This window comes from Electrona antarctica, assembly GCF_951216825.1.
Source record: "Electrona antarctica genome assembly, chromosome: 5".
Taxonomy (NCBI): Eukaryota; Metazoa; Chordata; class Actinopteri; order Myctophiformes; family Myctophidae; genus Electrona; species Electrona antarctica.
The window spans coordinates 17,940,730-17,967,095 of NC_136810.1; the positions used below are offsets into that span (position 1 = coordinate 17,940,730).

The 26,366-nt window shown below is 43.0% G+C and overlaps 1 protein-coding gene across 1 annotated transcript in view; it reads right to left on the reverse strand.

The window, feature by feature from the left end:
- Positions 1 to 26,366, reverse strand: part of ptprz1a (protein tyrosine phosphatase receptor type Z1a) — a 110,354-nt gene that overhangs the window by 16,253 nt on the left and 67,735 nt on the right. The window contains exons 6-14 of the mRNA XM_079502218.1: positions 26,173 to 26,239; positions 24,851 to 25,008; positions 20,872 to 21,022; positions 15,856 to 16,046; positions 13,193 to 13,369; positions 8,641 to 10,924; positions 6,968 to 7,106; positions 3,254 to 3,342; positions 1,031 to 1,116 (exon numbers count right to left, since the gene is read on the reverse strand). Coding sequence (XP_079358344.1) covers positions 1,031 to 1,116; positions 3,254 to 3,342; positions 6,968 to 7,106; positions 8,641 to 10,924; positions 13,193 to 13,369; positions 15,856 to 16,046; positions 20,872 to 21,022; positions 24,851 to 25,008; positions 26,173 to 26,239 — 3,342 coding nt within the window. The remainder of the gene's footprint in view (positions 1 to 1,030; positions 1,117 to 3,253; positions 3,343 to 6,967; positions 7,107 to 8,640; positions 10,925 to 13,192; positions 13,370 to 15,855; positions 16,047 to 20,871; positions 21,023 to 24,850; positions 25,009 to 26,172; positions 26,240 to 26,366) is intronic.

Here is a 26,366-nt window from a genome sequence, read left to right on the forward strand (position 1 = left end):
TTTCAGCTTCAGTGTCAGTTGATGCTTCATATCCACATGAGTAAAATCACCAGGGTTCTTTGTTAGAACACATTTCTTATATATGACACAATCTAAGATTCCCCTATTCGATTTTTTTTTTTCTTAAATTTTTATCCCACTATTTTGCAACCGATTTTTTCACCCAGTGTTAATATGTAATGTAATCCTGGGCGCTACACTTCCTCTGCCAACCTGGGGAGGGCAGCGGACTGACCTCTATTCAAAACCTGTTTTACTCCCAAGCGTTTGATTGTCCATGATATTGTTTAGTTTGTTTGTTTTTAACCCATTATTATGATTATTCCTATGATAATCTCAGTTTGCTCATAAATGTGTTTTTTTTATTGTCTGTATTTTGTTACACACCTATTGCCTGTGCTTATCATGTTGATGAGATGTTCTGTACAGCACTTTGGTACAATGCAAATTGTTTTTAAATGTGCTTTATAAATAAATGTGATTTGATTTGATTTGATTTGATGCATGAGGAGTCCAAGCTGCTTCTTTTCACCTGACAGGGGGAGTTTCCCCGGTTGGACGTAGCGTGTGGAAGGAACACGTTATTCCAACCAGTTCCTTTCCCCTCCATCAGGCGCCCCGGCTGGCCAGGGGGAGGTATACAGTTGTTTGACCAGGATTCCCCTATTCCAATACAAAACATTATGCCGTGACCCAGGGGTGATACCGCCCTCTAACGGCAGTGATGTCAGACGTCCGTGCTCTGTATACTGTATATATGTAACATTCACTAACTGTTAGCTGTAAGTGATTGTTTAACCCATTTAGGCCTGACGTCAAAACAAAAAAAAGTTTGCTCTGAAAGAATATATATTCAAAGATTTGTGCCGCATTTTTACGATTTTTCTAAAATAGCAGACCTATAAGTTCATAGCGCGCCACTCGGTGGCGCGCTATGAGCTTCTAGATCTGCTATTTTTCAATAGCTAAAGTATAACATAATGCTTAGTTAAGAGGAAGCAGTCACATGTAGTAAATATCTATGTAGGACCTCAAACTCTTGTGTGAAGCCGTTGGTCTGGTGAAGCTCTGCAACGTGGCTGACAAACTCCTTCACAGGAATGGCCACATGGTCGTCTGATAGAGGACACAGAGAGAGAGAGAGAGCACAGAACACGTGATCGTCTGATAGAGGACACAGAGAGAGAGAGAGCACAGAACACGTGATCGTCTGATAGAGGACACAGAGAGAGAGAGAGCACAGAACATGTGATCGTCTGATAGAGGAGGGCTTCTCAAAGAGGACGCACAGCTCGTAGTCACGATGCTAGAAACTTTAATAAACCAACGTTTCGGCAAGCAGGTTGCCTTCTTCAGGGTATGTGTCAAGGCACCCTAGGGTGCCTTGACACAAGTCCAGGGGTGCTTCAGAATACTTTGATAATATTTGGAATTCAATGTCTCAGTACACCAATTTCAGTCTACAGTACACCTAGTCTCTTCACCAAATATAGCAGATCTACAGTATTCTACAAGCTCACAACGTGTCACCTTGAGACGCGTTGTGAGCTTGTAGATGTATGTATTTTGAGGTGTAGTCAGTCTGGTCTCAGAGACACTTGCCCGTCGGGCAAGTAGTACAAGTACAGGAAAGGTGCAATTCTGGGGAAATTGAATTCGGAAATATAGGCCCCTCCCACTGATTTTGCTAGCCAATTACAATGTCAAGTCACCCCTGTGATCATGTGTAAGTAATTTGGAGGGGATTTATCCCACAAAAAGAATGTTTTTGCAGCAATGCCTGTGTGGAAATTCAGAGCGATTGGTGCAGCGACTCAGCGTGTGAGGAGCAGCGACAGTGTTTCAGACAGACAGACATTCCGTTAATTGTATGTTAGTATCTTTGGGGGAAAGATTTACATATTTATGTACCATTAATATGACATAAGGTGCTATAAAGTAACAATGTAATTCAGGGGTGCCGTGGAGGAAAAGGTTATTTACAGGGGCCAAACATTTCTGAGAACCACTGTGATAGAGGGCACAGAGAGAGCAAGAGCAGCCTTATTTACACTTCCACTGTGATAGAGGGCACAGCGAGAGCAAGAGCAGCCTTATTTACACTTCCACGCACAGCTTGAAAATCACATATTTACACCAAGTGACAATCACTACTACTGTACTAAAGTGGTTCTCAAACTTTTTCAAGCCTAGTATACTCCCAAGTTAATGTGTATTTGGCCATGTACCCACATCTAAAACGATTTTGGGCCAAGGACCCCAAGATTTGTGTTGTTCAAAAATATTCCACATTTATTAAGGATGATCACTTTAAACAAACATTGCGTGGCAGCCAAGTCTATGGACTTTCTAATGTTTGTTTAGAGTACTAAATGATACTTCATGTGACAGCCAAGTCTATGGACTTTTTACTACATTTTTAGGATTTTCTTCACCCAGTGTCACTCCCTCTGCCAACCTGGGGAGAGCAATGGACTGACCTCATGCTTCCTACAATGCATGCACGAATCTGCTTCTTTTCACCTGACAGGGGGGAGTTTCCCCGGTTGGACGTAGCGCGTGGAAGGAACACGTTATTCCAACCAGTTTGTTTCCCCTCAATCAGGCACCCCGGCTGGCCAGGGGGAGGCAGTATAGACACCAGGATTATGGAATCACGCACAATGCATGGCACAAGTCAAATAACTGCTTATAGACAATTATATAAACACAATGGACACAAGGAATTGACAGGCTCTCACTTATGCTGATTATAGGAAAATTACACTCAGGGATGCATTGGAGAATAAGGAAGCAGCCTGACTCCGCGGACAACTCCATTGCAGGCGCGCAACACTCTATACCAAACTAATTTGGCATTACGGCTTACGGGTACTTTTAAACTCCACTATGCGCCTTCCCAAATGTGTGTGATCAAAATAGCCATTTAGGGGAAAGCGTGACAATATGCCCATGACCACACCTCTAGGCGCAAATACCGGTGTCGGCATAATGGACAGCGGGTGGCGCTGGACCAAAATAGCATTTAGGGACAGAGCAAGCTCCTATAATCGTAATTTCCGGGCAGCGGCTGACTTGCGGGCAGCGGCGCGGGTAACGGCAGGGACGAAAATAGAGCCCGTAGTTCCTTATTGCACTGGTTCCCGGCCAAAAACACTTGGTTGGGACCCATTGTTGCGGCCAATGAGTTATCTATGTTTATCTATGTGTGACCAAATACCCTAAATTACCCTAAATCAGAGTGAATAGTTACCAGCTGTGAACATGGCTGCCGGGGGAGAAGATATGACTCTGGGTGAAGTGCTGTCCTCAATGTAAAAGTGGGCAGTCTGGAAACAGTTCCTGTACAGAAAATTAAAGTAATTAATGATGCTACATGTTCAGGATATTAAGAATCAAAAGGCCAATCACTCTAATGTTGTTGTTTTAATAACGATAACCACTTCAGCGATGCTTGTGAAATGGGGTCTGCATGCATGGTAACGCACACCCTCTCGTGTAATATTGCTTAATATTGCTTAAACTCCAGTTTGAGATACAGTCACACTCACTATACAATAGCAAAACTATGGCAGATGTACAGTTGGGTGCCACCGATATTGTCCCTTATCATTTGACCCATTTAGGCCTGACCTCAACATTTAAAAAAATTCTTCTAAATCCTCTGTTTTCTGAAATAAATATTTTCACGATTTTTCAAAAATAGCAGACCTACAAGCTCGTAGCGCGCCACTCGGTGGCGCGCTATGAGCTTGTAGATCTGCTATTTTTCAATAGGTAAATTATAACATAATGTTTAAAACACCAAAAGGCGCAGATCACGCAAACCTCAGCAAAAAGAAAAGGACAATATCGATGGCCTCCAACTGTACAACAACAGAACGTGTCACTTTGCAACACATGTCACTTTTAGATCAATAATTTACGACATGACTGCTTGAATCAGACTTTTTCTTTTATGTCAATTCCTTGTTCCTTGTAGAGATTGAATATATCACTACATTTGAGATGATTCATGGCCAAATCATTCATCTTAAATGATTTCACTTTAACATAATAGAGCGTCGCAGTCCCGCCCCCTACCATGGCCCAGGAAATGAATCCCAATGCATTTTTCCCATAGACATTTCAAAAAGTATTTATTTAAAGACAGTTACGCCGCGGACAAAGCCAACTCGAGTCGTAAAACAAATAATTACAAAGAAGAAAAACAACAAAAAAAGTGTTTTTCTTCTTTCTAATTATTTGTTCGGCCCAAAAAATTGTGTTTGTTGTCATGATTTGTCACGACTCGAGTTGGCTTTGTCCGCGGCGTAAACGTCTTTAAATAAATACTTTCTGAAATGTCTATGAGGAAAATGAACGGAGAATCATTTCCTGGGCCATGGTAGGGGGCGGGACTGCGACGCTCTATAGACATGAACTTGTAGTGTACATCCAGTCGATAGATTACAACTAGATCTGCAAACAACACCCCTCCCCCTCACACCCTAGCTGACCCCAAAATGCACAGCTGTGAGGTGGTCAAATGAGCACCGTGACACAGTCAGTCAGGGGGGGGGGGGGGGAAGTAAAAGGACTCAACATCCACAGGATTAGTGAAGACACTCGGCCTCCTGCCACCGTTCATTTTACAAGACACTTAAGACACTGACATGATTTCCTCATAAGCGTGTGCATCAAGCGCACGTCTCTCCCAAAACCCCCAACATCCCCCAAGATGACCCCCTCAGCACAGGGTTAATTCATTCAAACCCCCAACCAAAGTTATATTGTTCACTAAGACGTGTCGTAATCCTTCGGCGTCAAAGATTATTAGAATTGTATTCTTCTGATGCCGCACACACACAAAGACTATGGCGCACTTTCTTCTTGGACAGCATCAGACTTAATTATACCCGTATACTCAAAATGTACTTAAAGTACAAAAAGTAGAAGTACTCAATATGCAGAATGTCCTATTTCAGTGTTCAAAATGTATACAAATCTTTTGAAAATAGTGTACGTATACAGGGATAAAGTGGTTAATGCATGTTTTGTAATAATAATAAACATCTACAAAGTAAACTAGTAACTAGTGAACCCTCAGGTCCTCCACTGCTGACCTGCTCAATATGCCTACAATGGTTTTATAAAAAACATGGTGAAGCAGCATTCTGCTTCTACGTCCCGATGGTTTGGAATAAACTCCCATTACACCTAAGCCTCTCCGTAGATAGCTCAAGACCTATTTCTTCACACTTGCTTTTAGTTGATTTTTAATTTAAAAGCTTAGGTTTTTTTTAAACACATTTGAGACTGCTCTTTACTGTAGCTGCTGTGTTGTGGTTTTTAGCGCATAGTGCATTTCATGTGTCTTTTACTTGGCCTTTTGCTTGGTAATTGGAAAAAGTTTAACCTTGAACCTTGAAATACAGCAGCCCTGAAGCATTATTATGGGTCACCATTTTTATTATGAAAACAAGAACTGTGTGTCATGTCTCCACCTGGTGTACAGTATGAGAGATGCATGTACATCTGTTTATATTCCATGTGACAGGATGTCCTTGATTGCATCTGTGAAGTTGATGATTTCACTTTTTCAATCATAGTGAAAATATTCTTTATAATCTACCTACCTACCTACCTACCTACCTACCTACCTACCTACCTACCTACCTACCTATCTAGTTAGTTAGTTAGTTAGTTAGTTAGTTAGTTGCTGCGAGAGTGAGGTCTAGCCAACACCAACTCGGGATTCCTGGATCGCTGCCATCCACAAATTCCTATCCAACATCAGGTTCTTGAGCTCTGCAGTGTTGTTAGCCAAGCTGTCCCACCGCAGCACGTCTACATAGGTGGTACGCTTCTTTCCCCTCCTGGCTTTGCCCTTGGTTGGCTCCCATAGAGTCAATTTACTTGCCTCAAGTTCTGGGTGCCTGACGCAGTGCCCTGCCAGTCTATCTATCTGTCAGAAAACCAATATGTGTCCTTTTGGAAGTCAATAACAAACATCAAGGTCCTTGTTAAATATGTGAGTTACAGACTGACAGCACAAAAGGCAGTTCCTGAAAGGACCATTTCCAAAAGAAAGTCCCAACAACAGACGCCTGTGTCATAGGCATAATACATCAGCAAAGCGATTAATAGTTTGTCACAGAATGTGTGTAAATGCACATGCACACACACGCACGTGAAAAATCAGCGTATACAGAACATAATATCTCTGCAGACCTGTCTCCTCCTTCTACAAAAAGAAAACTACTGTTCACCTGCCCATCACTGCACCTCTAATAAGACTAAGCTCTGAACAAATTAATACCATGAATAATAAAACAGACTGAAATACACATTGTGGAACTGCAGATATAGATATATTGCAGATATACTACACATACAGTTGGAGGCCATCAATATTGTCCTTTTCTTTTTGCTGAGGTTTGCGTGATCTGCGCAAAAGGACAGTTAACCCATTTTGGGCGGGAACCCCTTTTGGTGTTTTAAACATTGTTATAATTTAGCTATTGAAAAATAGCAGATCTACAAGCTCATAGCGCGCCACCGAGTGGCGCGCTACGAGCTTGTAGGTCTGCTATTTTTGAAAAATCGTGAAAATATTTATTTCAGAAAACTGGAGGATTTAGAAGGATTTTTTAAAATTTTGAGGTCAGGCCTAAATGGGTCAAATGAAAAGGGACAATATCGGTGGCACCCAACTGTACTATACAAGCTCCCAGCATGTCACTTCATGCCATGTTGTGAGCTTGTACATCTGTGTTTGAAACATTTTTTAAATCATTTAGATTTTCTTTTGTGATCTTCTCCTCTGGGGGGTCCCTGGCACAAAACATGTTCAGATTGGGCCGTCTGCGGCCAAATACATTATATCAATGTGTGGGTTCTTGGCACGAACAAGTGTGAGAACTAGGCCTACTGATTTAGAAGGCATTTATAGAATGGGCCTATGGGTTATGAGCAGTGAGCGTACCTCCAGTAGATGAGAATGCCGACCAACACAATGAGGCCCAGGAACGTGAAGGTAGAGACCACTGCCAGGGGCACCACAGCCTTCTTCTCTCTCTCCCAGACCATGCCAACCCTGGACTCATGGCTGCTGTTACTGGCCTCTGGATATATAGTATAGGAAGAAAGGCTAAATTAGAAGAAGTTATCGTGATGTGGATTGTTATCGTGGCACAAACATATCTCAGGTTGATAGACTGGAGACCCACAATGCACACGAGTCACGACCCTTCCAATTCACCCACCTTACTTTGACAGACACCAACAACAGAAAAAATGTCAAAAGCACTCAAGGGCAACAGTGCACAGAGAAACTCAAAGATTTTGAGCTGGAGCAGAAGCAGCAAAGAGCATAAGGTAAAGCAAGAAGCATACTTTCATTCTTAACTGAACACAACCTCAGTGAACGCATTGATTGTTTGCAAACCAACGAGAGAAAAAGTATGCTCTTCAGTACAGTAAGTACGAATTCACCTTGACTGACAAGCTTGTTTCTTGAAACTTGACATTTCTGTGCACAAGCAAGAGTTTGATTCTGAAAAGCTCTGTCATGATAATGGTACTTTACATGCTTGTTGCTTTCCAGGACAAACACTATAGCTTTTATCCATGCCCTGAGTGTCAACACTTTGAAGAATACAGAATGTTTCATTGAAAGATGCTGTTTTCTTTCAATGAACAGTAGACTATACACTATAGAGGTTATCTATCCATCCATCCATAGACAATCAGGGAATATGTCATCATAGTTGAAGCTGGAGAAACGATATATATACGGCCCTTTGGGGGTCTAAGGCAGTGCTTCCAAAACATTTGAGCGGGGACCCAAACAAACATAGCAGATCTATACGCTTGTAGATCTGCTTTTTTTCCACTACTCATTTATTTATGGAACTCTTATTATTATTTATGAAATAGTTTGGAAAAATGTTGTAATTTAGCTTGTGAAGTCATTAGTTATCGAAAAAAGGAAACTTCACCACAATGTGTTTGACACAGTGCTTCAGGTGAGTACAATGGACAATCAGAGGAGCAAAGACATGAATAAAGGGGATGAAATGCTATAGGCTTCTTTTGTAGTCTGTTTTCCACTTGAGGTTAAACACTACAGCGAGCTAGTAAGCAACACAGCTTTTGACGCAGATGTGTTGTACAGTACCTAATTTGATTAGCTGCAGCTGTATTGCTTACATCACGTTGTGCCAGGCTTAAGCAGCCTGCCGTGTTTTTAATCTGCTGTAGTTTCTAACCTGAACTGGAAAACGTTGTGATGGTTAAGGTAACTATTATTTATCTATAGAGATCTAAATAATGAAGTATGAATCATACCACTGACTTATGGATGATTTAATGGCATGGCCTTTGTAATAATCCCAAAAGGTGGACACATGCATTATGTTCTGATTCTCTCAAGCAAGCCCCTCAGACACACACACAGAAGCCCACAGACAGACACAGATGTAATGTAGTTGTTTCACAGACAGATGTGTATAGATGGTGGATTAGTCGTCTTTTGGACCTCTGATTATTTTTGTGGTTCAATGGCATTCCTGGAGATGTGATGCAGTTTTTCCCACCAACTTGGCTTTGGGGCATACATGTAGGCCCCCCCATCGTGATACGGTCGTTTCTCTTTACCTTCAACTAGCTCCTCCTCAGATTCTCTCTCTGCACGCTCGGGTATACTGAAGTCGGACGATGTCTCATTGTCGTACAGGCTCTCACCCTGCCCTGAGCCACTCTCCTCCTCGCCGGCCAGTGACCAGGGCGCCGTGGAGGTCACGCCGGACGCGGTCGTCGACGATGCAGGACCTCCTGCTTCCTCCGTGGCGAAGGCGCTGCCACTCTCGCTCTCAAAATAGAAAGCCGAGGAGCGCTCGTCAGGCTCGTCTGGGGAGGAGGCCGGAGTGGTCGGACGCGCTTCCGTCGAATCGGGGAGGGCGCTTTCCCCCGAGGCTGAACTTTGAACCCTGTCCCACTCCTGATCTATACCCTCCTGAGATTCTACAAACTGGGCCGAACCGGAGGCACTGCTACTGGTGCTGTGATCACCTGTCACCTGTTCTTCCGGGGTGGGTGTGAAGGGAGAGGCTGTGGGTGAGGAAGGGGTCAAAGTTTGGAGGTGGACAAGGCTCCTGTCTGGCGACGAGAGCCAGCGGTCCGCCAGGCCGGATACGGTGGCTGCAACAGAAACGGGCAGGTCACTATGGGGGGCTGGGGGAAAGAGAGGGGCATGTGAGGATGAGGGTGGAGAAAAAGCGGAATAGGACAGCAGAGATTGATCTATAGAGAGGCCATCGGAGCCGACCACAGAGGGAGAAAGGGGAAGGACATCTACACCACTACCAGAGCCTGAAGGGAGGCCCACTCTAGGCGAAGGTTCTAAGCTAGAAGTTCCCCGAGCTGACGAGGGCAGGGGAACATGAGAGGCATGCAACCAGGTTGAGGAGGACGTCGAGGGTTCGAGAGAACAGGCGCACAGGGTGTCCACGCTGCTAACCGACGGAAACCCATCACCACTGACGTCAGAGACAAAGGAGTCTATTGCGCTTCCGGTGGCGTAACTCGACTCCTCAAACCCACCTGAGATGTCAGCGTCGGTCAGACCGGGCGTGGATCCGGAGAGAGAGAAGTCACTAGAGAGCAGAACCGATGGCTGAAGACTTGCACTGACAGGCAGAGAGACTGCGGACGGCGATCTAGAGAGTTCCGACGGGTCCCAGGGGGACTCGGGCGGTGCGACAGAGGCGGATGCGCCGTATGGCGCGGCTCGGAGGCGGGGGGTGTCGCCGAACAGCGCGGGAAAGTCGCCAGAAGCCGCACCACCGGACGAGGACCCAGACAACAAATCACCATCATTATCATCGTTATACCCAGCACCGCGGGAGACGGGGGCAGTCTCCCGATCAGACATGGAGGAGGGTACAGGGTGTGAGGAGGAGGAGTGGGAGCGAGACAGGGTGGGCGACGTGCCAGAGGTGGGGACGGACGTGGGGGTGGGAGAAACAGCCAGGAGGAGTGGTGGGCGGTCGCTAGACGCCACCGGCAGCGAGGTAGCGGCGGCATGCGGTGGATCTCCAGCAGAGGAGATCGCAGACAACAGTGTGGACGAGGAGGAGGGACGGGCATGCAGGCAGGCAGAGGGACTGGGGGCGGCACTGGGGAGGTGGGCAGGGTCCGGAGTGTCACACACAGGGGAGGCAGAGGAGGACGAGGAGGGGAGGACAGAGGGGCTCTCACCATTCAACACCGGCTGAGTAGTCTGCGAGTGGATGCCGCCGAACGGGGCAGAGGTAGTTGTGGACGAGAACACCGGCATGCTAGGACTCGGGGCATGAAACGGGATTGTTCCCACTGTGCCTCTTTCTGGAAGATTCTTTGTGTCGGTGGACTCACTTCGTTTGTTGTCGGTATCAGTAATGGGACGCGTCACTTCTCCATTATTGGCCCTAGTCTGAACGGACAAAGTTGTGCTGCCGATGTCACCAGCAGCAGCACGAGGGATCTCTGGGAGTGCTGTAGACGTGTATATTATGGGAGTGAGCACTGATGTGGTGTGGATCGTGGGAGTGCCGCCGGCAGGATCGTTACCACTAAATAAACCCTCAGTGGCCGCGATGCTGTACAATGGAGCGGTGCTTGAAGTAATGGTGGTGGTGGTGGAGCCCTTGCTGCGTTCTCTAACTCTGCTTCCTGGTGAGACACTGACCCCTACTGGTGCTCTAGCAGTAGTGTGATGTTTCACGGTGGTATGAGCCTGAGCCCTGACTGCTGAGCCTGCCTCTGTTCTGGCTCTGACACCAGGCCGTGTTAGACTGGGTGGGCCGGTAGTTGTGGTCGTTGGGGGGCTTGAAGTCCAGTCTTGATCGTAATCCCCAGTTTGGGCCGGTTCATTCCATGATGGATCTGGTTCATATTCATCCTGTGGGCAAAATACATTTTAAGAAACTGCAAAAACAAAACACACCAAACTGACAATCAGGTGCATTACTACTGTAAACAATGTACAGTACAGTATCATGCTTAGTAAGTGACTTACTTCTGACTCAAATTCATTTGAATCTGGATCCAGTGCAATTTCTGGAAACAAGCACATGTTGTAACATTAGATGCACAATATTAGAATGCTTATGCAACACTTTAAAATGTTGTGATATATGAGGTTTGGAACACATTGGAATTAGTAGAACTCGTAATATACCATCAGTAGGAGTGACAATTCACTGACATTAACAGTTATTGCGAGTTATAATTGTTACAGAAAGAACCATTCCAACAGAAAATGCAGACATTTGACTGGGGGAAAATAAACAATTTGAAGGATGGAGGTAAAAACAAAATGGAGAGGTTGAGTCACACGCAAAGATATCGTTTAAATTAAGTACACATTCTGTGTTTCTGGACATTTGAAAATCAGTGAAGTGATCACACTGTAGGTGCACATCTCTAGTCCATTCTGTGACAAGATGAACTTGATCAAAACCCATGATTATGAATGATATTATTCATATATGAACTCATTTAGTTCATATCAAGGGGGTGACAGGTTGAGAAAGTGGGAAGAAATGAGGAAAGATTTCCCAACAAACACCACCAAAAGGAGATGTTTGGTTCATTGACTGGAATTTGAGCAATAATCACATACACAGATGCATGCACGTGTTAATGCAATCAGGTCTCATGCAGCTCATGCACCCACCCCCAAACTCAAGCAGAGACACAGAGCCATGACGCACGCACGCACGCACGCACGCACGCACGCACGCACGCACACACACACACACACACACACACACACAACACACACAGGCAATTTGGGACAAAATGGTAGCGTGGCTCTTACCTGGTTGAGGCCAAGTCACACATCATGGAAACCAGATCACACTGGTTTATGAAGCATGAGGTGGTGAGTTTAATGAACGAGTGAGTGAATGAATGAATGGAGTAATGAATGGCCCACAATGAAGTGACTCTTATGTTGTCTCTACAGTAGTATATATATATACTAAGGTCATACATACGTCATGCAAAAACAAACCCAACGTTGCACAACTACCGCTCTCATCCATGCAAGCTGACACTGAAATATGATGCAGAGCATTTGTTTGTTTTTTTAAAGCAAGGCTTGTTACTTTATTATCAACTTTCAGTTCATGAAATACAAAGTGCCATTTCCAATCCATGTTTCACAAGATGCTGCACACATGCATGCAAACATTCTCTTACTTTGTGTGACAGGTGGAAAGGGAGGGACGCCATTTAAAAAAAAGGCTTTTGTCTTTTTCTTTGTGACATGGTGTGGGACACAGGAAATGTCCCCAATGACCCCCAAACCAAACATGTTTCTCTTTCATCATCTTTAGAACTATAGAGGAAAGCACATTTGAATAGAGTACAGAGAAACACATAGAACCGTGAGAAACCGTGGAAAGGAGAGCGAGAGAGAGAGAGAGAGAGAGAGAGAGAGAGAGAGCCACATGTGTGTGACAACATGCTCACAGGACACCCCAGAGAAAAGACGGGAAGGTCAGGTCAGGTCAGGAGGTCAGAGAGACACATACACACACGTTTGAATTCAAAACATTGTAACATTCATAGTAGATTCCATAAAGTGCTGGAGGTTGGAAAACATTTGTGTATATATATTAAAAAAAAGGAAATTATGTTGTAAAATAGTAACAACACGAGGGTAACAGTCATTAGAATCTTATGTCAATTATTTAATTAACGTTTTCGGATTCATTCAGCCCTTTCCTTAGGGGTGTATAGCATACCATTCCATTTTATCCAGTGACTGTCACTCTGCTCATGCTATATATAGTATACCGTACATGTTTCAGAAGCTTTTGTTAACTGGTGCTAAGCGTGTTGTGACTCTACTGCTTTTGCTTTTATGTCCTATACCACTAGACCTACGCATGGGGGGGTCAGCCTACGAACAACGCAGTTCAGTATTTGAAACCTGTGAGGAAGAAGAGGAGGAGGAGGAGGAGGAGTATGCACATATCTAAGCTGGGTCTCCGTAGAGACATGTGAGGAAGAGGAGGAGGAGGAGGAGTATGCACATCTCTAAGCTGGGTCTCCGTAGAGACATGTGAGGAAGAGGAGGAGTATGCACATCTCTAAGCTGGGTCTCCGTAGAGACATGTGAGGAAGAGGAGGAGGAGGAGGAGTATGCACATCTCTAAGCTGGGTCTCCGTAGAGACGGAAAGGGCCACCACCACCACGGACGCTCTTACCAGGGTCGTGGAGGGGCATGTCGACGGCCACTCGATCGCTTACGCGTCCGTACAGACCGTTGGCACAGACGGCCACCACCTGGACCATGTAGCTGGTGTTGGCCAACATGTCCTGGAGGATCGCACCCTGGTGACGAGGAAGGGATTCATATTAGTATAACATTATATATAACATTATAATAAGGTCAAATTAGCGAAATGTGTGGCAAATCTGCAAAAAGCTTTCTTCACAAAATGTGTTCATAAAGGTGTCTACAATCACATATAAATGTGTTCCAATCCAACTCCCTTGCGAAACTTTGTGACAGCTGCTGAAAGTTGAGGTACCATTATCAACTAATATAAGGCAAACATTTCCAAATTTCATTATACTTTAAGTAGCATGTGACGTGTCAAACTACTAGGGGGTTTTCATGATTCTGAATCCATTGCAAGCATTAGTTTTGCACAAAAAACACTCCTTCGCCTAAAAATGGCCATAGCAGTCATCACAAATGTGATGAGATCAGCACATTTGGGCACATTTGGGCAAGTGGCTATGGCCAAATTTAGCCCAAGGAGTGTTTTCGTGCAAAACTAATGCTTGGAATGGATTCAGCACCATGAAAACCCCCTAGTTTTACACAGTCACATGCTACTTAAAGCATAATGACATTTTGGGAATGTTGCCTTATATTGGCTGTTAATGGTACCTCAACTTTCAGCAGCTGTCACAAAGTTTCCCAAGGGAGTTGGGTTGGAACAAATGTATGTTATAGTAGACACCTTTATGAACACATTTGTGAAGAAAGCTAGTGGTAAGCATTTTTTTTGCAGATTTGCCACACATTTCACGAATTTTCTCGAACTATTAATTACATCGTCCGGCTTTTTAGAGTGTCGGGGGAGGGAAGCCGGGCGGGGACTCGGCCGGGGAGGGTGATAATTGTCATTGCACGTAATCCTACGGGCTGGGGGCGGAGCCTGTCAGCAGGGAGGGTGACGGTGTTGGGTGGGAGGAGTAGGAGGAAGGCTCTACCAGAGCCATAGAGTAAGACAAGAGTTACGCAAACTCCGTTCACTTCATGGGGCCAGTCCAATGGCGGCTCTCCTACATAGACTTCTATTGAGAATGGGGACAACAAATAGTAGGGGTGTGCTGAAATATCGATATGGCGATATATATCGATACGTCCTCCCGCGATAAATAATCGATATTGATTATTAAAATATCGATATCGGAAAAAAAAAAATTGAAATGTTGTTCATAATGAAGTGTTTAGAAAAGGAGGAAATGACAGCTAAAATAAAGCAAATCCCACTCAGATTCCACAGCAACCAGAAGTACTGAATTACTGGATGGTGATTTGTCCAAAGTCTCCAAACAGCTTTGTGGGAATACAAAATGCTGCATTTTTTCAGTATGATGAAATTTCATACAATATATCGCAAATATCGCAATATATCGAATATCGTGATATTATCGTTATCGAGGGCCTAATATCGCGATATATATCGTATCGTGAGGAACCCATATCGTCCCACCCCTAACAAATAGGTCCTGGACCGGAAGTAGGCAGAAATGCATTGGACTCAGGAAACAGCCCAGCATTAATGATCATAATCCCTTTATGTTAGATTGTTTTGTAATAATCATAAAACATAAACATTACAGAGACTTTAGTTGTTACTGTACAATAATTTTCGCCGCCCTCGTTGAAAACAATGTATTTCAGCTTGTCCCTCTCCGGGCTGCATGAACAGCGCTCGAGCGATCGGTTTCTGCCCCCTCAATATCTATTAGATATATATTAGATATATATTAGATGGCTCTGGGCTCTACGTCCTCCCAGTAGGGGCTCCTCACAGTTTTCCTATGGCATTTGGGTTTCATTCTAGAGAATCTCATCAGCTGATTCCTACGTTTGTTTTAGGACATATCTGATGAGCCTCTCTCCAGTCTCCAGAGAGACAACCAGTGAGCGGTCTGCTGAGGACAAGGGCACGCGACGGGACTGTTGGAAGGACACACAGTCAGTCAGTGATGGTTGTGGGGTTCAGTGTTGTTTTTGGCAGCAAATTTAGATTTTAGTTTAGTCGTATAGTCTCTTGAATAGTTTTCATTTAGTTTTAGTCACATTTTAGTCACCTGGAATGTTTTAGTCTTAATTTTTGTCGACTAAATGTCATAAGATTTTAGTCGACTAAAACTACAGTTGATTTAGTCGACTAAAATGTATTTTGACGGGCCTTGATGCCGTCGTAATGGCACAACCTTCCTAACATTTTAGTCGTTTTTATTTGTTGACGAAATAGATTTGACAGTCTTAGTTTTAGTCATCATAGCTTAGTTTTCATTTAGTTTCCATTTAGTTTTCCTCAGTGAAAAAAGGTAGTGGACAAACATTTTTCGTCTTAGTTTTAGTCATTACGACGGCATCCAGGCCCACCAAAACAAGACTAAATCAACTGTAGATTTAGTCGACTAAAATCTCATGATATTTAGTCGACTAAAACTAGACTAATACTAAAACATTCCAGGTGACTAAAACTAAATGAAAACTATTCAAGCGACTATAACTAAAATCTAAATTTGGTGCCAAAAACAACACTGCTGCTACCTCCCCTCCTTACCACGTCTTGGTCCCCGTCGGTCAGGTACTGGAAGATGGTAGGCTCCACGGTACCCTGGGAGACCACCTGGTAGGTGACCGAGTACTTCTCTATGACAGAGTCATACACAGCCCGGGGTCGCTCCCACACCACCAACAGGCTGGTCCGGTTATGGGGGAAAGCCTGGACATTTTCTGGTTCCGAACTGCAGACTGAAAGAGAAAGAAAAAGACCTCTCAAAACCAACTACTCACTCACACCCAGGAGTCACCTAACCACTGCTCATTACGCTATATTAACTAATGTTGCTGGTGACCACCCTGATATCATACACTACCACTAATTTGTGTTATCCTTTTAGAATTATGCAATAACTGTAGGCTACCTCTGTACTTTTTTGTAAACTGTTAATAAAGTAACCAATGAATAAAAAAGGGGAATTCTGAGGTGCAGTCATCTGGGACACTGGGTTCTCAATGTTGGGTCCAGTCGGTTCCAGTGGGAAACTGGGAATTGATTGTTAGTGTTAAATTAACTCTGGGGATTTTACAATGTTTCGTTTAGGGTCCAAGAGATACAAATCATATCAAATGGGGGTCTACTAAGGCATATCAAACTGGGGTCGTTAAAATAAAAATAAAAAACAGCCAGTGGCAGGTTTTAAAAAAAATAATTAAATAGGATTTGTGGAACAGAGGCAAGCTGAGTGCTGCTGAGGTGATGACTCCAGTCCTTGTGCATGTGCATGTGCATGTGCATGTGCATGTGCATGTGCATGTGCATGTGCATGTGCATGTGCATGTGCATGTGCATGTGCATGTGCATGTGCATGTGGTGCTCGAAGTTGAAACTAGTTTATAGTGAAGAGGGGGGTACCCATCGCGAAAGCCTTTATTAATAACTAGACAGGGCTATCACATACTGTATTCAAAGTATAACAATCAGACCTGTCTGAAGTGAGTGGTGCAACAGCGCCCCCTGTTGGTACCCTAAACATAGGGACATACATACTTCGGGATGGACATAGGAAGGGAGTAGGGACGGACATTGCTGTTCCTTGGAGTGGCTGCACCACTCAAAAAAAGCCACCAAAGGCAGACGGGTTTGGACACACAGTGCCTTCTTCAGGGCGTGGCTAGGGGACTGTCACCGCCAGTTCATGTCCTCTTATGCTCCCTCTGTGACTACAAGCGGATTTGTATGTATTTACACATTCCAATGTGAAATGCCAAACAAAATTGCGTGACAATTAATCGTCAACTTAAAATGTCATGAGCGGGACAGTCCCAGGGGTCAGGATGGAGTTCAAAACCCTGGGATTATATTTAGTGCTGCTGTGATAATGCATGCAGATCATAGACACACTGTGAGTCAGGGATTTGAACAGATTACAGACTCCTAGACAATAGACAGGGATTTACACTTGTACTGTATATGTCCTACTGTATGGCTGCTATCTATGTTAAACCCTCACAGACTTGACTTATCCTCTTTGTAGAAGTGGCTAAGCACTGAAGCAGGGTTCGATTTGAGAGGGAAAAAAGAAAATACAATAGGGGGGGGGGGGTCTTTAACACTTAAAGGTCTGATAGATGAAAATGAAAATGTGGTGTGAATGTGCTAAACTCTCAGACGTGTTTTACTTTGACAATTTAGAGTTTCTATTTAAATGAATGAATGAATGAATGAATGAATACATAATACATAACATATGATACTTAAAATATGGAAGGTGCCGACCTGGTGAATGACTTGAACACATTGACAAGGGAACAAAACTCCTACAACTTGACACCGGCTTCACTTTACACTGTAAAGTGTACATTTTGCTCTGATCTAAATAACAGAAATAGTGCTGCCTAGCTTCCACCACAAGGGGGCAGGGGAGAACAGTGTAATCACCTCTTGTACATAAAACACTTGACGCCACAAGAACAGCTGGACTGAATAGGCCTCTATGCACAGCGGCTGTATTGGAAGGAGATTGGGCCTCTTCCTCACTTCCTTCACATGTCTTAACAATTACACATTTAGGCCTTAGCTGTTCCATTCTGGTCAAACAAGATGTCGGGGTGCAGATAGGTTGGCTCACTTGTACACTTATTATAGGTTATAGGGGTCCTTGAAATTAAAATGTGTGCGCTACACAACATGGAACAGAGCCTTAAAATCATTGGTAACCATGCAAGTAATTGAGAGGCCCAATTTCTTTCCAATATGGCTGCTATGTAATAGAGCCTATTAAAGATAGCTTTTATAAGAGAAAACATGGAGCCATTACATTACTTTGAATGTTCTTCCATCCACTGTAACAAAGGATTTGACTCTGTCACTGACTGATGTAAGCTATGGTCCCTGTTTTCTCTACTTAGATCAGTCATTGATTTAGAGATCTGTGGTTTTAACATTGAAAAGTGATTGAAAAGTAGGCTATACTGAAAGTATAGACTCACATTGATGGTGTGGCGTCGTTATTACCAACGTGAAGCTGGTTGTAAAAACGATGAACTGTTCTGCGTTGAATTGTTATTTATTCAACATGAATTGTAACTTTTGTCATTCTTATTTATTGGTCCTTCTCATATGATGTTTGTACTTTTGTATCCTCTTCTACTCTATGAATATGTGATGTTTGTCTGTATGTCTGTTTTTAGAGCACTGAACAAATTCCAATCAACTCTGTTGACATGGCAATAAAGAATTGAATCTTGAATCAATGGTATTTAAGCTATCAATGTGTGTGTGGGCTTATGTGTGTAAGTGTTTTAAATCGCCACATTATTTGGCTGATAAATAAACTACACCAAAATACGAACAATCAAATCATCAGCACAAACTCAAAAGACAAAAATACAATAATACAAACCTGCCAACCCAAGACAAGTGTAACCAAACAAAACCAACTTAATGTATGTTGTCGGATAACAAAACCGCAATGAAACCTAAACTAATGGAATTTGTGCTTTTAGGACTAGCGGGCAATTAAATGTCTCTGGTGACATGAAAGGAAAGCGCACGCACGCACGCACGCACGCACGCACGCACGCACGCACGCACGCAGGCACGCACGCAGGCACCCACGCACGCACGCACGCAAATGGCTCAATAACATGTCATCACTAATTGAACATGGGACCCGTGTACAGTGACAAAATCAATTGCTCGACAAGTCGACCTGATTTAGGTCAGTCAAGGTCTATTGTCCTCCCTTCATCTTTGATCCACTTCTCTGGGATCCATTTAGACAGTTTGGACTGTGGCCAGTAAGTAAGTAAGTAAGTAAGTAAGTAAGTAAGTAACTTAGTAAGTCATTGGGCCTATCCATTAGGGTTTTGAGAGCAGTACGGTTCTGTTTGGCGCAGTGGAGAACCAGTTCTGCTGGTGTTTCCACCTCAGCCCGGTTCGGTTGTGAACCAAACTTAACAGCGCTGACCTGAATCTGGTTTCAGATTCAGGTCAAGTCAAGTCACCATTATTTATATAACACATTTTAAAACAAAATAAGTTGACACAAATGGCAGGTGACCAGATAGATAGATAGATAGGACCAAATAGGGGGGGAATTTTAAATCCGATATAGCTAGAGTAAAATGGAAAACACATCATGATAAAATTATAAAACCAAAAGCAGCAGTATAGCTAAATAAAAAGAAGAAACATAATAAAACTCAACAAGATTAAACAGCACAACGACAATAAAAAATAATGATGAGTGGACTTGACAAACATAAACCATGGGGAAACCTCAGACTGTTTGAAGAGACATTTTATTCAAAATTGTCAATGGTTGGATGGGAATTAATGTGGATTGGAAGACTATTTCAGAGCCTGCGGCAGCAACAGAAAATGCACAAAATCCCCAAAAATGTAGCAGCTGCAACTTGAACAATCTGTAGTAGCCGAGGGACGGTGGAAAGTTTGGATAAATGTTTTTAGGTACTCAAAAAAATGCTTTCATGTGGCTATGGTTCTAAACTGAAAAATGGATAAAAACAGCACTTCACATGCATCACTACACTAGATTGTTTAAAAGCACAGAGGTGTCAAGAACGTGTCAACAAGGGGCTCAATGCAAGTTCAACCAAAGGTTATCTCACAGCCGGATGTCTGTGTTTACAATATTGCATACAGTAAGCTACAGTGTGTGTTGCTTGGGGTGGAGGTACTGGACAAGCACGCTCGCTCGCACATGTGCACACTCACGCACGCATGCACAAATGTGCCTGCCTGGCGGATATATTATTCACAAAAAGTGCAGTAGACATAATAATAATTGACATGATAGAATACGCTACATACTGTATGTTAACTCAGTCAGACCAAGTGCTGATGTAAATCTTATTATGGTGTGGCTGCAAGAGGCAGCCATCTATATGAGTTTTGGTGTGTGTGTGTGTGTGTGTGTGTGTGTGTGTGTGTGTGTGTGTGTGTGTGTGTGTGTGTGTGTGTGTGTGTGTGTGTGTGTGTGTGTGTGTGTGTGTGCGCGTGCGTGCGTGTGTGCGTGCGTCCATGTCTGTCTGTCTGTCTGTCTGTCTTAGGTCAAGCTGGCTGACCACATGTGGATCGTGAGATCCCACATGCGATTTATAATTGACATGAAAATGTATCAGTTGAATTCATGGTAGGTCTTGCACTCTATATAGCATTGTTATGTGGAATTTGGTCAGTATTGGTTTGTATCAGTAATAATGAAGTGCATTTTTATAGTGCTTTTCCAAGTGCTCAAATCGCTTTACAATGGTTCATTCATTCATACATTGGGAGGTGAAGTGGCGAACAGTCGACACCAGCGTCCTCACTTCCCACATTCACACACCAATGGCGGCAAGCTCACACCGACCGACTCATTGGAGGCAATGTAGGGTTCAGTGTCTTGCCCAAGAGGACACTTCGACATGTGGACAGGAGGAGCCGGGATTCGAACCGCCGACCCAGGGATCATTGGACGACCTGCTCTACCTTCTGAGCCACAGCCGCCCAGTATGGTTTGTAATGTTGTAGTTGCGTTTGTCTTACTACGTAGTATACAGTACGTACCTGGCGTGAGGACCTCCTCGGTGCCGGTGTAGGAGGAGAAGATCTGGCCCATGAACTGGTCCTGCTGCTCCCTGAAGTTGTTCTGCAGGTAGTCCATCAGCATCACGTAGCCGGCCTGCTGCATGGTCATCACCTCGCAGAACATCTCCAGCTATAAAAGGCCATCAGAAACACCACACCAATTAGCCTTAAACACATGCAGCCTATCGTCCACTCCCTATATTCTGGGGGCGAACATTCAGTGAAAATTGCATATCTGCAAGCTGGTAGATGGTCTATTTTCAGCATATGGTAGACATTGAGCGCAGAGGAGGTAAAAGGAGAGAAAGGAGGAAAAAGGAGAGGACCAAGTATAGACCACTATATATATATGCGTTCAATGAAGTATAATGAACCTAAAACGATGTGATGACCTAAAACAATGACTTTCCTAATCAAATAATCTGTATATTATTCTTTTGATAATTCTATTAATCTATGCCATACATTTAGACTATACAATGCTACAAACCATTTTAATACATAGTTAAAATGTTATGTTGGGGGTAGAATTCAAGAAAATAAATGTTAACTAAAACATTGGTTCTACAAAAAAAACAAAAACAAAACAAGCCCTGCTACTGAGGGTCATTGTCACAAGCCGTGACTTTCAACAATTATGCTTTGGCAGCCAAATTGCAGAACTGGAATGTAAACCAGTCAGTACATGTTTGTTTGAAAATAACATAGTAATCTGTTCAGCACAGGAAGCATGATGCATGATGCAAATAGGCTTTCACAAGTTATAGTACTCGTTTTAATGTAGTTAAACAAACCGTTCAACGCAAATCGACAAAAGATTTCTATCACATCAGTCACTGATATCACATTTAAAATGTTTCAAATTCATTGGATAGGCCTAATAATATATATACTCATTGAACCCTAGCCTCAAATGTGTTGAGGGCATGTTAGGCAAACATTCAGAAAAGATAGGTGAACAACGTAGCAGATCTACAAGCTTGTAGATAGGCTATTTTCACAGAAAGGATTAGGTGTAGCGGGGGGGGAAAGGGGGATTAAGTATATATATATATATATATATATATATATATATATATATACTTATATATATCAATATATATATCAACAAAGTATATGGGGTTTACAATATTTAGTCAAGGTCAGTTGTTCCAGAAGAAATAAATAATAATCTATGAAAAACAACATAACATTCCACATATACTATCACACCAGAGGCAGACAGGAACCTCTCTGAGATAGAATGGGTGGGCGAGGCGACGCGCCCCCACACACAGACAACAGGCTGTCAACAGGCAAACATCCCAAACGTGTCATTACACGTCGCCCCGAGGGCACCTCGTGATTGACAGGTATATTCAGGCAGTCATTAAATAAAACATTAAAACACACGGTCACGCACAGACGCACGTGCACAAAGAAAAAAGCGCAAAGCCTTAAAGGACTTTGTCGACAAAAGGACTTCGCAATGGCAGCGACAGAAGCGCACACATAAAGCCGCAGTCATGCGCAGGCTTGTTAAAGCTGTCTTATGCAACAGGCCCTTTTGCCTTGTGTACAATAGATCAACCGTATGTTAGGATCCCACCCAGGACATTCACTCTTTAAAAAGACAGCTGTCATCAGACAGGAAATGAATGGAGAGGGCCTCCTATTTACACACACACGTATATACACACATGCACGTGCACACATACACATGCTCACACGCGCGTGCACACACACGCAAACATTCAGCTTTTGTAAATACATGCATTCAACACACTGGGGCAGCAGTGTATCAGGAGGTAGAGTTAGTTGTCTTTTTTAATCGCAACGTTTCCGGTTCAATCCTCGGATCTTCCTCGTGCTGCGTGCTGAAGTGTCCTTGAGCAAGACACTGAACTCCAACCTGCTCGGGAGCAGTGTTGATTTTGTCGACCTAAAGTTTCCTAAACTATGACAAAAAATGTTCGTTGACTACCTTTTTTCACTGACGAAAACTAAATGGAAACTAAATGAAAATTAAGCTACGATGACTAAAACTACGACTAAATATATTGACAATTTCCTCAACAAATAAGTAACTAGACTAAAATGTTAGGAAGGGACTTGTGGACAAGAGATCCAGTATAAGTAAAAGACAAGTCATTTTACACTTGGTTGCATCATACACTGTAGGACCAGGTTGCATGCTGAAAATAGCAGATCTACAAGCTCACAACGTTGCAGCGTGACACGTTGTGAGCTTGTAGATCTGCTACTTTCAGAAAGTGTAAAAAACTTTTAGAAAGTGTAAAAATCAGCCATTATGACGGCATCAAGGCCTGCCAAAATACATTTTATTCGACTAAATCAACTGTAGAACACTAAAACATTCCAGGTGACTAAAATGTGACTAAAACTAAATGAACACTATTAAATAGACTATGACTAAAACTAAAATCAAAATTTGCTGTCAAAATCAACACTGTTCAGGAGCAGCAGGTTGGTAATAGGTTGGACAGAGAGTGAGAATCCATACGTCTGTCCCTGTACTGTACTGTACAGTATAGTATACAGTACTGTTACTGTACTGTCCCCCTGGAATTATAGTGGTAAAACCTCTGCTCCTCTGATCATCCCTCTTGTCCATGCAGGGACGTGCACACAGACATCAAAGGGGGCTTCAGCCCCTGCCCTTTTACCCGTCTGTAAAACAACTGCCCTCTCCAGACCACGAATACAGCATTGACTATGGTGAAAAAAATGCAAATTGCCACTCCTTTCCATGCCATGCCGTTAGGCAGCATACAGGAGAATTGCTTTTTTTCCGAAGTCTCCCGAACTTCAACACAGTATTTTGCATTGAACACATTTGTTTAGAAATCCATGTTGTGACGCCGCATCTCCACTAGCTAAAGAGTGCTGGGTTGCGCCCCGAAAATAGCTGATCTACAAGCTCTCAACGCATCGCGCTGCGACGCGTTGAGAGCTTGTAGATCAGCTATTTTCGCCCCAAAAGTGCCCTCTTACGGGATTTTAGCCCCTACCCCTCTAACACTCTCTGCACATCCCTGCTCTTGTCAATCACACTGATTAGACTAATCCTAACCTTTGCTAGGAAGGCTAATTTGCACTTAAAAGAGAATTTGTAAATGACACGGTATAATTGTAATCTTTGATTAATATAATAAGAATATCCTATGTTTCTCTTAGCTGTTTGATTTCTTTTCATCCTTGCACCTCCGCCCCTCCCATATTTTCACTCCCAGAAAAAAAATATATAATAATAATTTCACTCACTTTACACATCAAATAAAATTGATTCTGATCATATGTGACCCCACGCGATATAGAGACTGCCATCGCGGGGGTGGCAACTGTTCAGGACAGCTGAAAAACTATTTTATTTTTCCTTTTTTATTTTTCTGTCTAAAATGATCTGAAGCTATATTATTATTCATGTAATGTTAGCGCAGGTCTGAAATAGATGTCAGAGCTTAACTCGGCATGTAAACATGACATAATTGTATTAATGTTTAAGTGTAATGATTTTATTGACCGGATTATCCGTAGTCCTCCAGCCGTTAGCTTAAATGTGCTAATATTATAAGATAACTGCATTACTAAAGCCAATGTATTGCGGTAAATGCGGCATGTCCGCGGTAAATTACTTCTAAAAGTGAGTCGCGTTATATTTACCTTAAATACCAGCCAAAGTACATTCCAAATAAACAATTATTTGCCACGTTATGTTGTTATATCAGTTTAATTAATAAAAAACATTACGTTTCTTCTTCGTTGGTATAAGGGGAAATGTTGAAACACTTCCGCATTTCTAATTAGACCAATTTCATACCATGGGGAAATTCAGTTTTCAGCCTCACCCAGCTGAGCCCTTACACGCACACACACACACACACACACACACACACACACACACACACACACACACACACACACACAAACGCATGCACACGCACATGCACACACACACCTGTGTGTCAGAGATGGCCACGGGCTCCTTGAAGACGATCCATTCCACAGTCTCGGTGCAGGGCGGGCTGGTCAACGAGCCGTTATACACAAAGTATTTGTGGGTGGAGTTTGGCAGCAGACCCTGCAGTGTGAACGGTGCCACCTCTGAACTCTTACCTGGAGATAAAACATAGTATCGTCACCTTCTTAAAATAATGTCATAAATGTCATTTTTTTCAGGGAGATTATATGTTTGCCTAAATCAGCTCTTCATGACACTGGCCACCTCTGGTAAAATAAATAACCTATCCTAATTGAACAGATTATGCTGTCGGCTGTTCCCATCCCGCCCCAGTAGTATAATGGCCTGGCCTATCTCAAGAGTGACAGGAAATATGTGACTTGCCTAAGTCTGGAGTAAGTCAGTTATGGCCCCTACACATTGCACGATATTTGCTCCGATTATGCTGTCGGGGAGCTTTTTTGGCACTCGCCGACAAACCCCGATCTGATGCAAAATCGATATTTGATTGCAGAGGTTTTGCTCGCTGTGTGTGAAAGGCTCTGCGAGAAGATCCAGCGGCTATGAAAGACCTCATATAGCAAGTTTGATATTTGACTCTCTCGCCGACTGGACAGTAAGAACGGGATTGCGACGGCACCCCGAGAAGTTCCGTACAACAGCCAATGAGAGCACAGGACAGCTGTGCTCACTGACAGAAAGTATATTTCTGTCTGTCTGTCTGTCTGTCTGTCTGTCTGGATAGATGATATTATATAACCTTTATTCCGTGGGTAAATCCCGGTGTCATACATATTGTTATTGGCAGCCAAATTTAGCTGTTAAATATATTTAATCCAGCGTTAAAGTTGATCCACGTCAGAACAGAATATATGCTGCAGAGACGTCCTGTTTACATAACAAAACAATATAGGCCTACATTCTTTTCAGTGGTGGAAAGTAACTACAGTAAGTACTTTTACTTAAGTACTGTACTTAAGTACAATTTTGAGGTATTTGTACTCTACTTGAGTATTTCCAATTTCCAGTACTTGTACTTCTACTCCACTACATCTCAGAGTGAGTTTACTTCACTACAATCATTTGAAAACTTTAGTTACTAGTTACTTTGGCGATTTAAATTTTGATTAGAAAACATACATTAACCACTTCAACTCTATACATTTCGATCATTTGAAAATAGCAGATCTAAAGAACATCACATCATCAAACAAAAAAAAATCACAAGGCACTTTTCTAAACAAGTTAGTTGAATGCAATTGAATCTTTTTCCACAATAAATGTTGAAATACGGTTTGAATAAGCCAGGGCTGACGTACCGTATCTGCTGACACTATTGATGGCATCTATAAGGGCCACGTAGTTCTCATTGTCTTCAATGCTCGTCTGTGAGGAGAGTAAAGGCACAAGTTATTCTTCATGAATTGATGACATTCTTCTCAAAAGGGCCTTGGTGGCCTCTCTCTTTACATCTGAAACTCCACCAAATTCACCACCTTAACGCCTAACTATC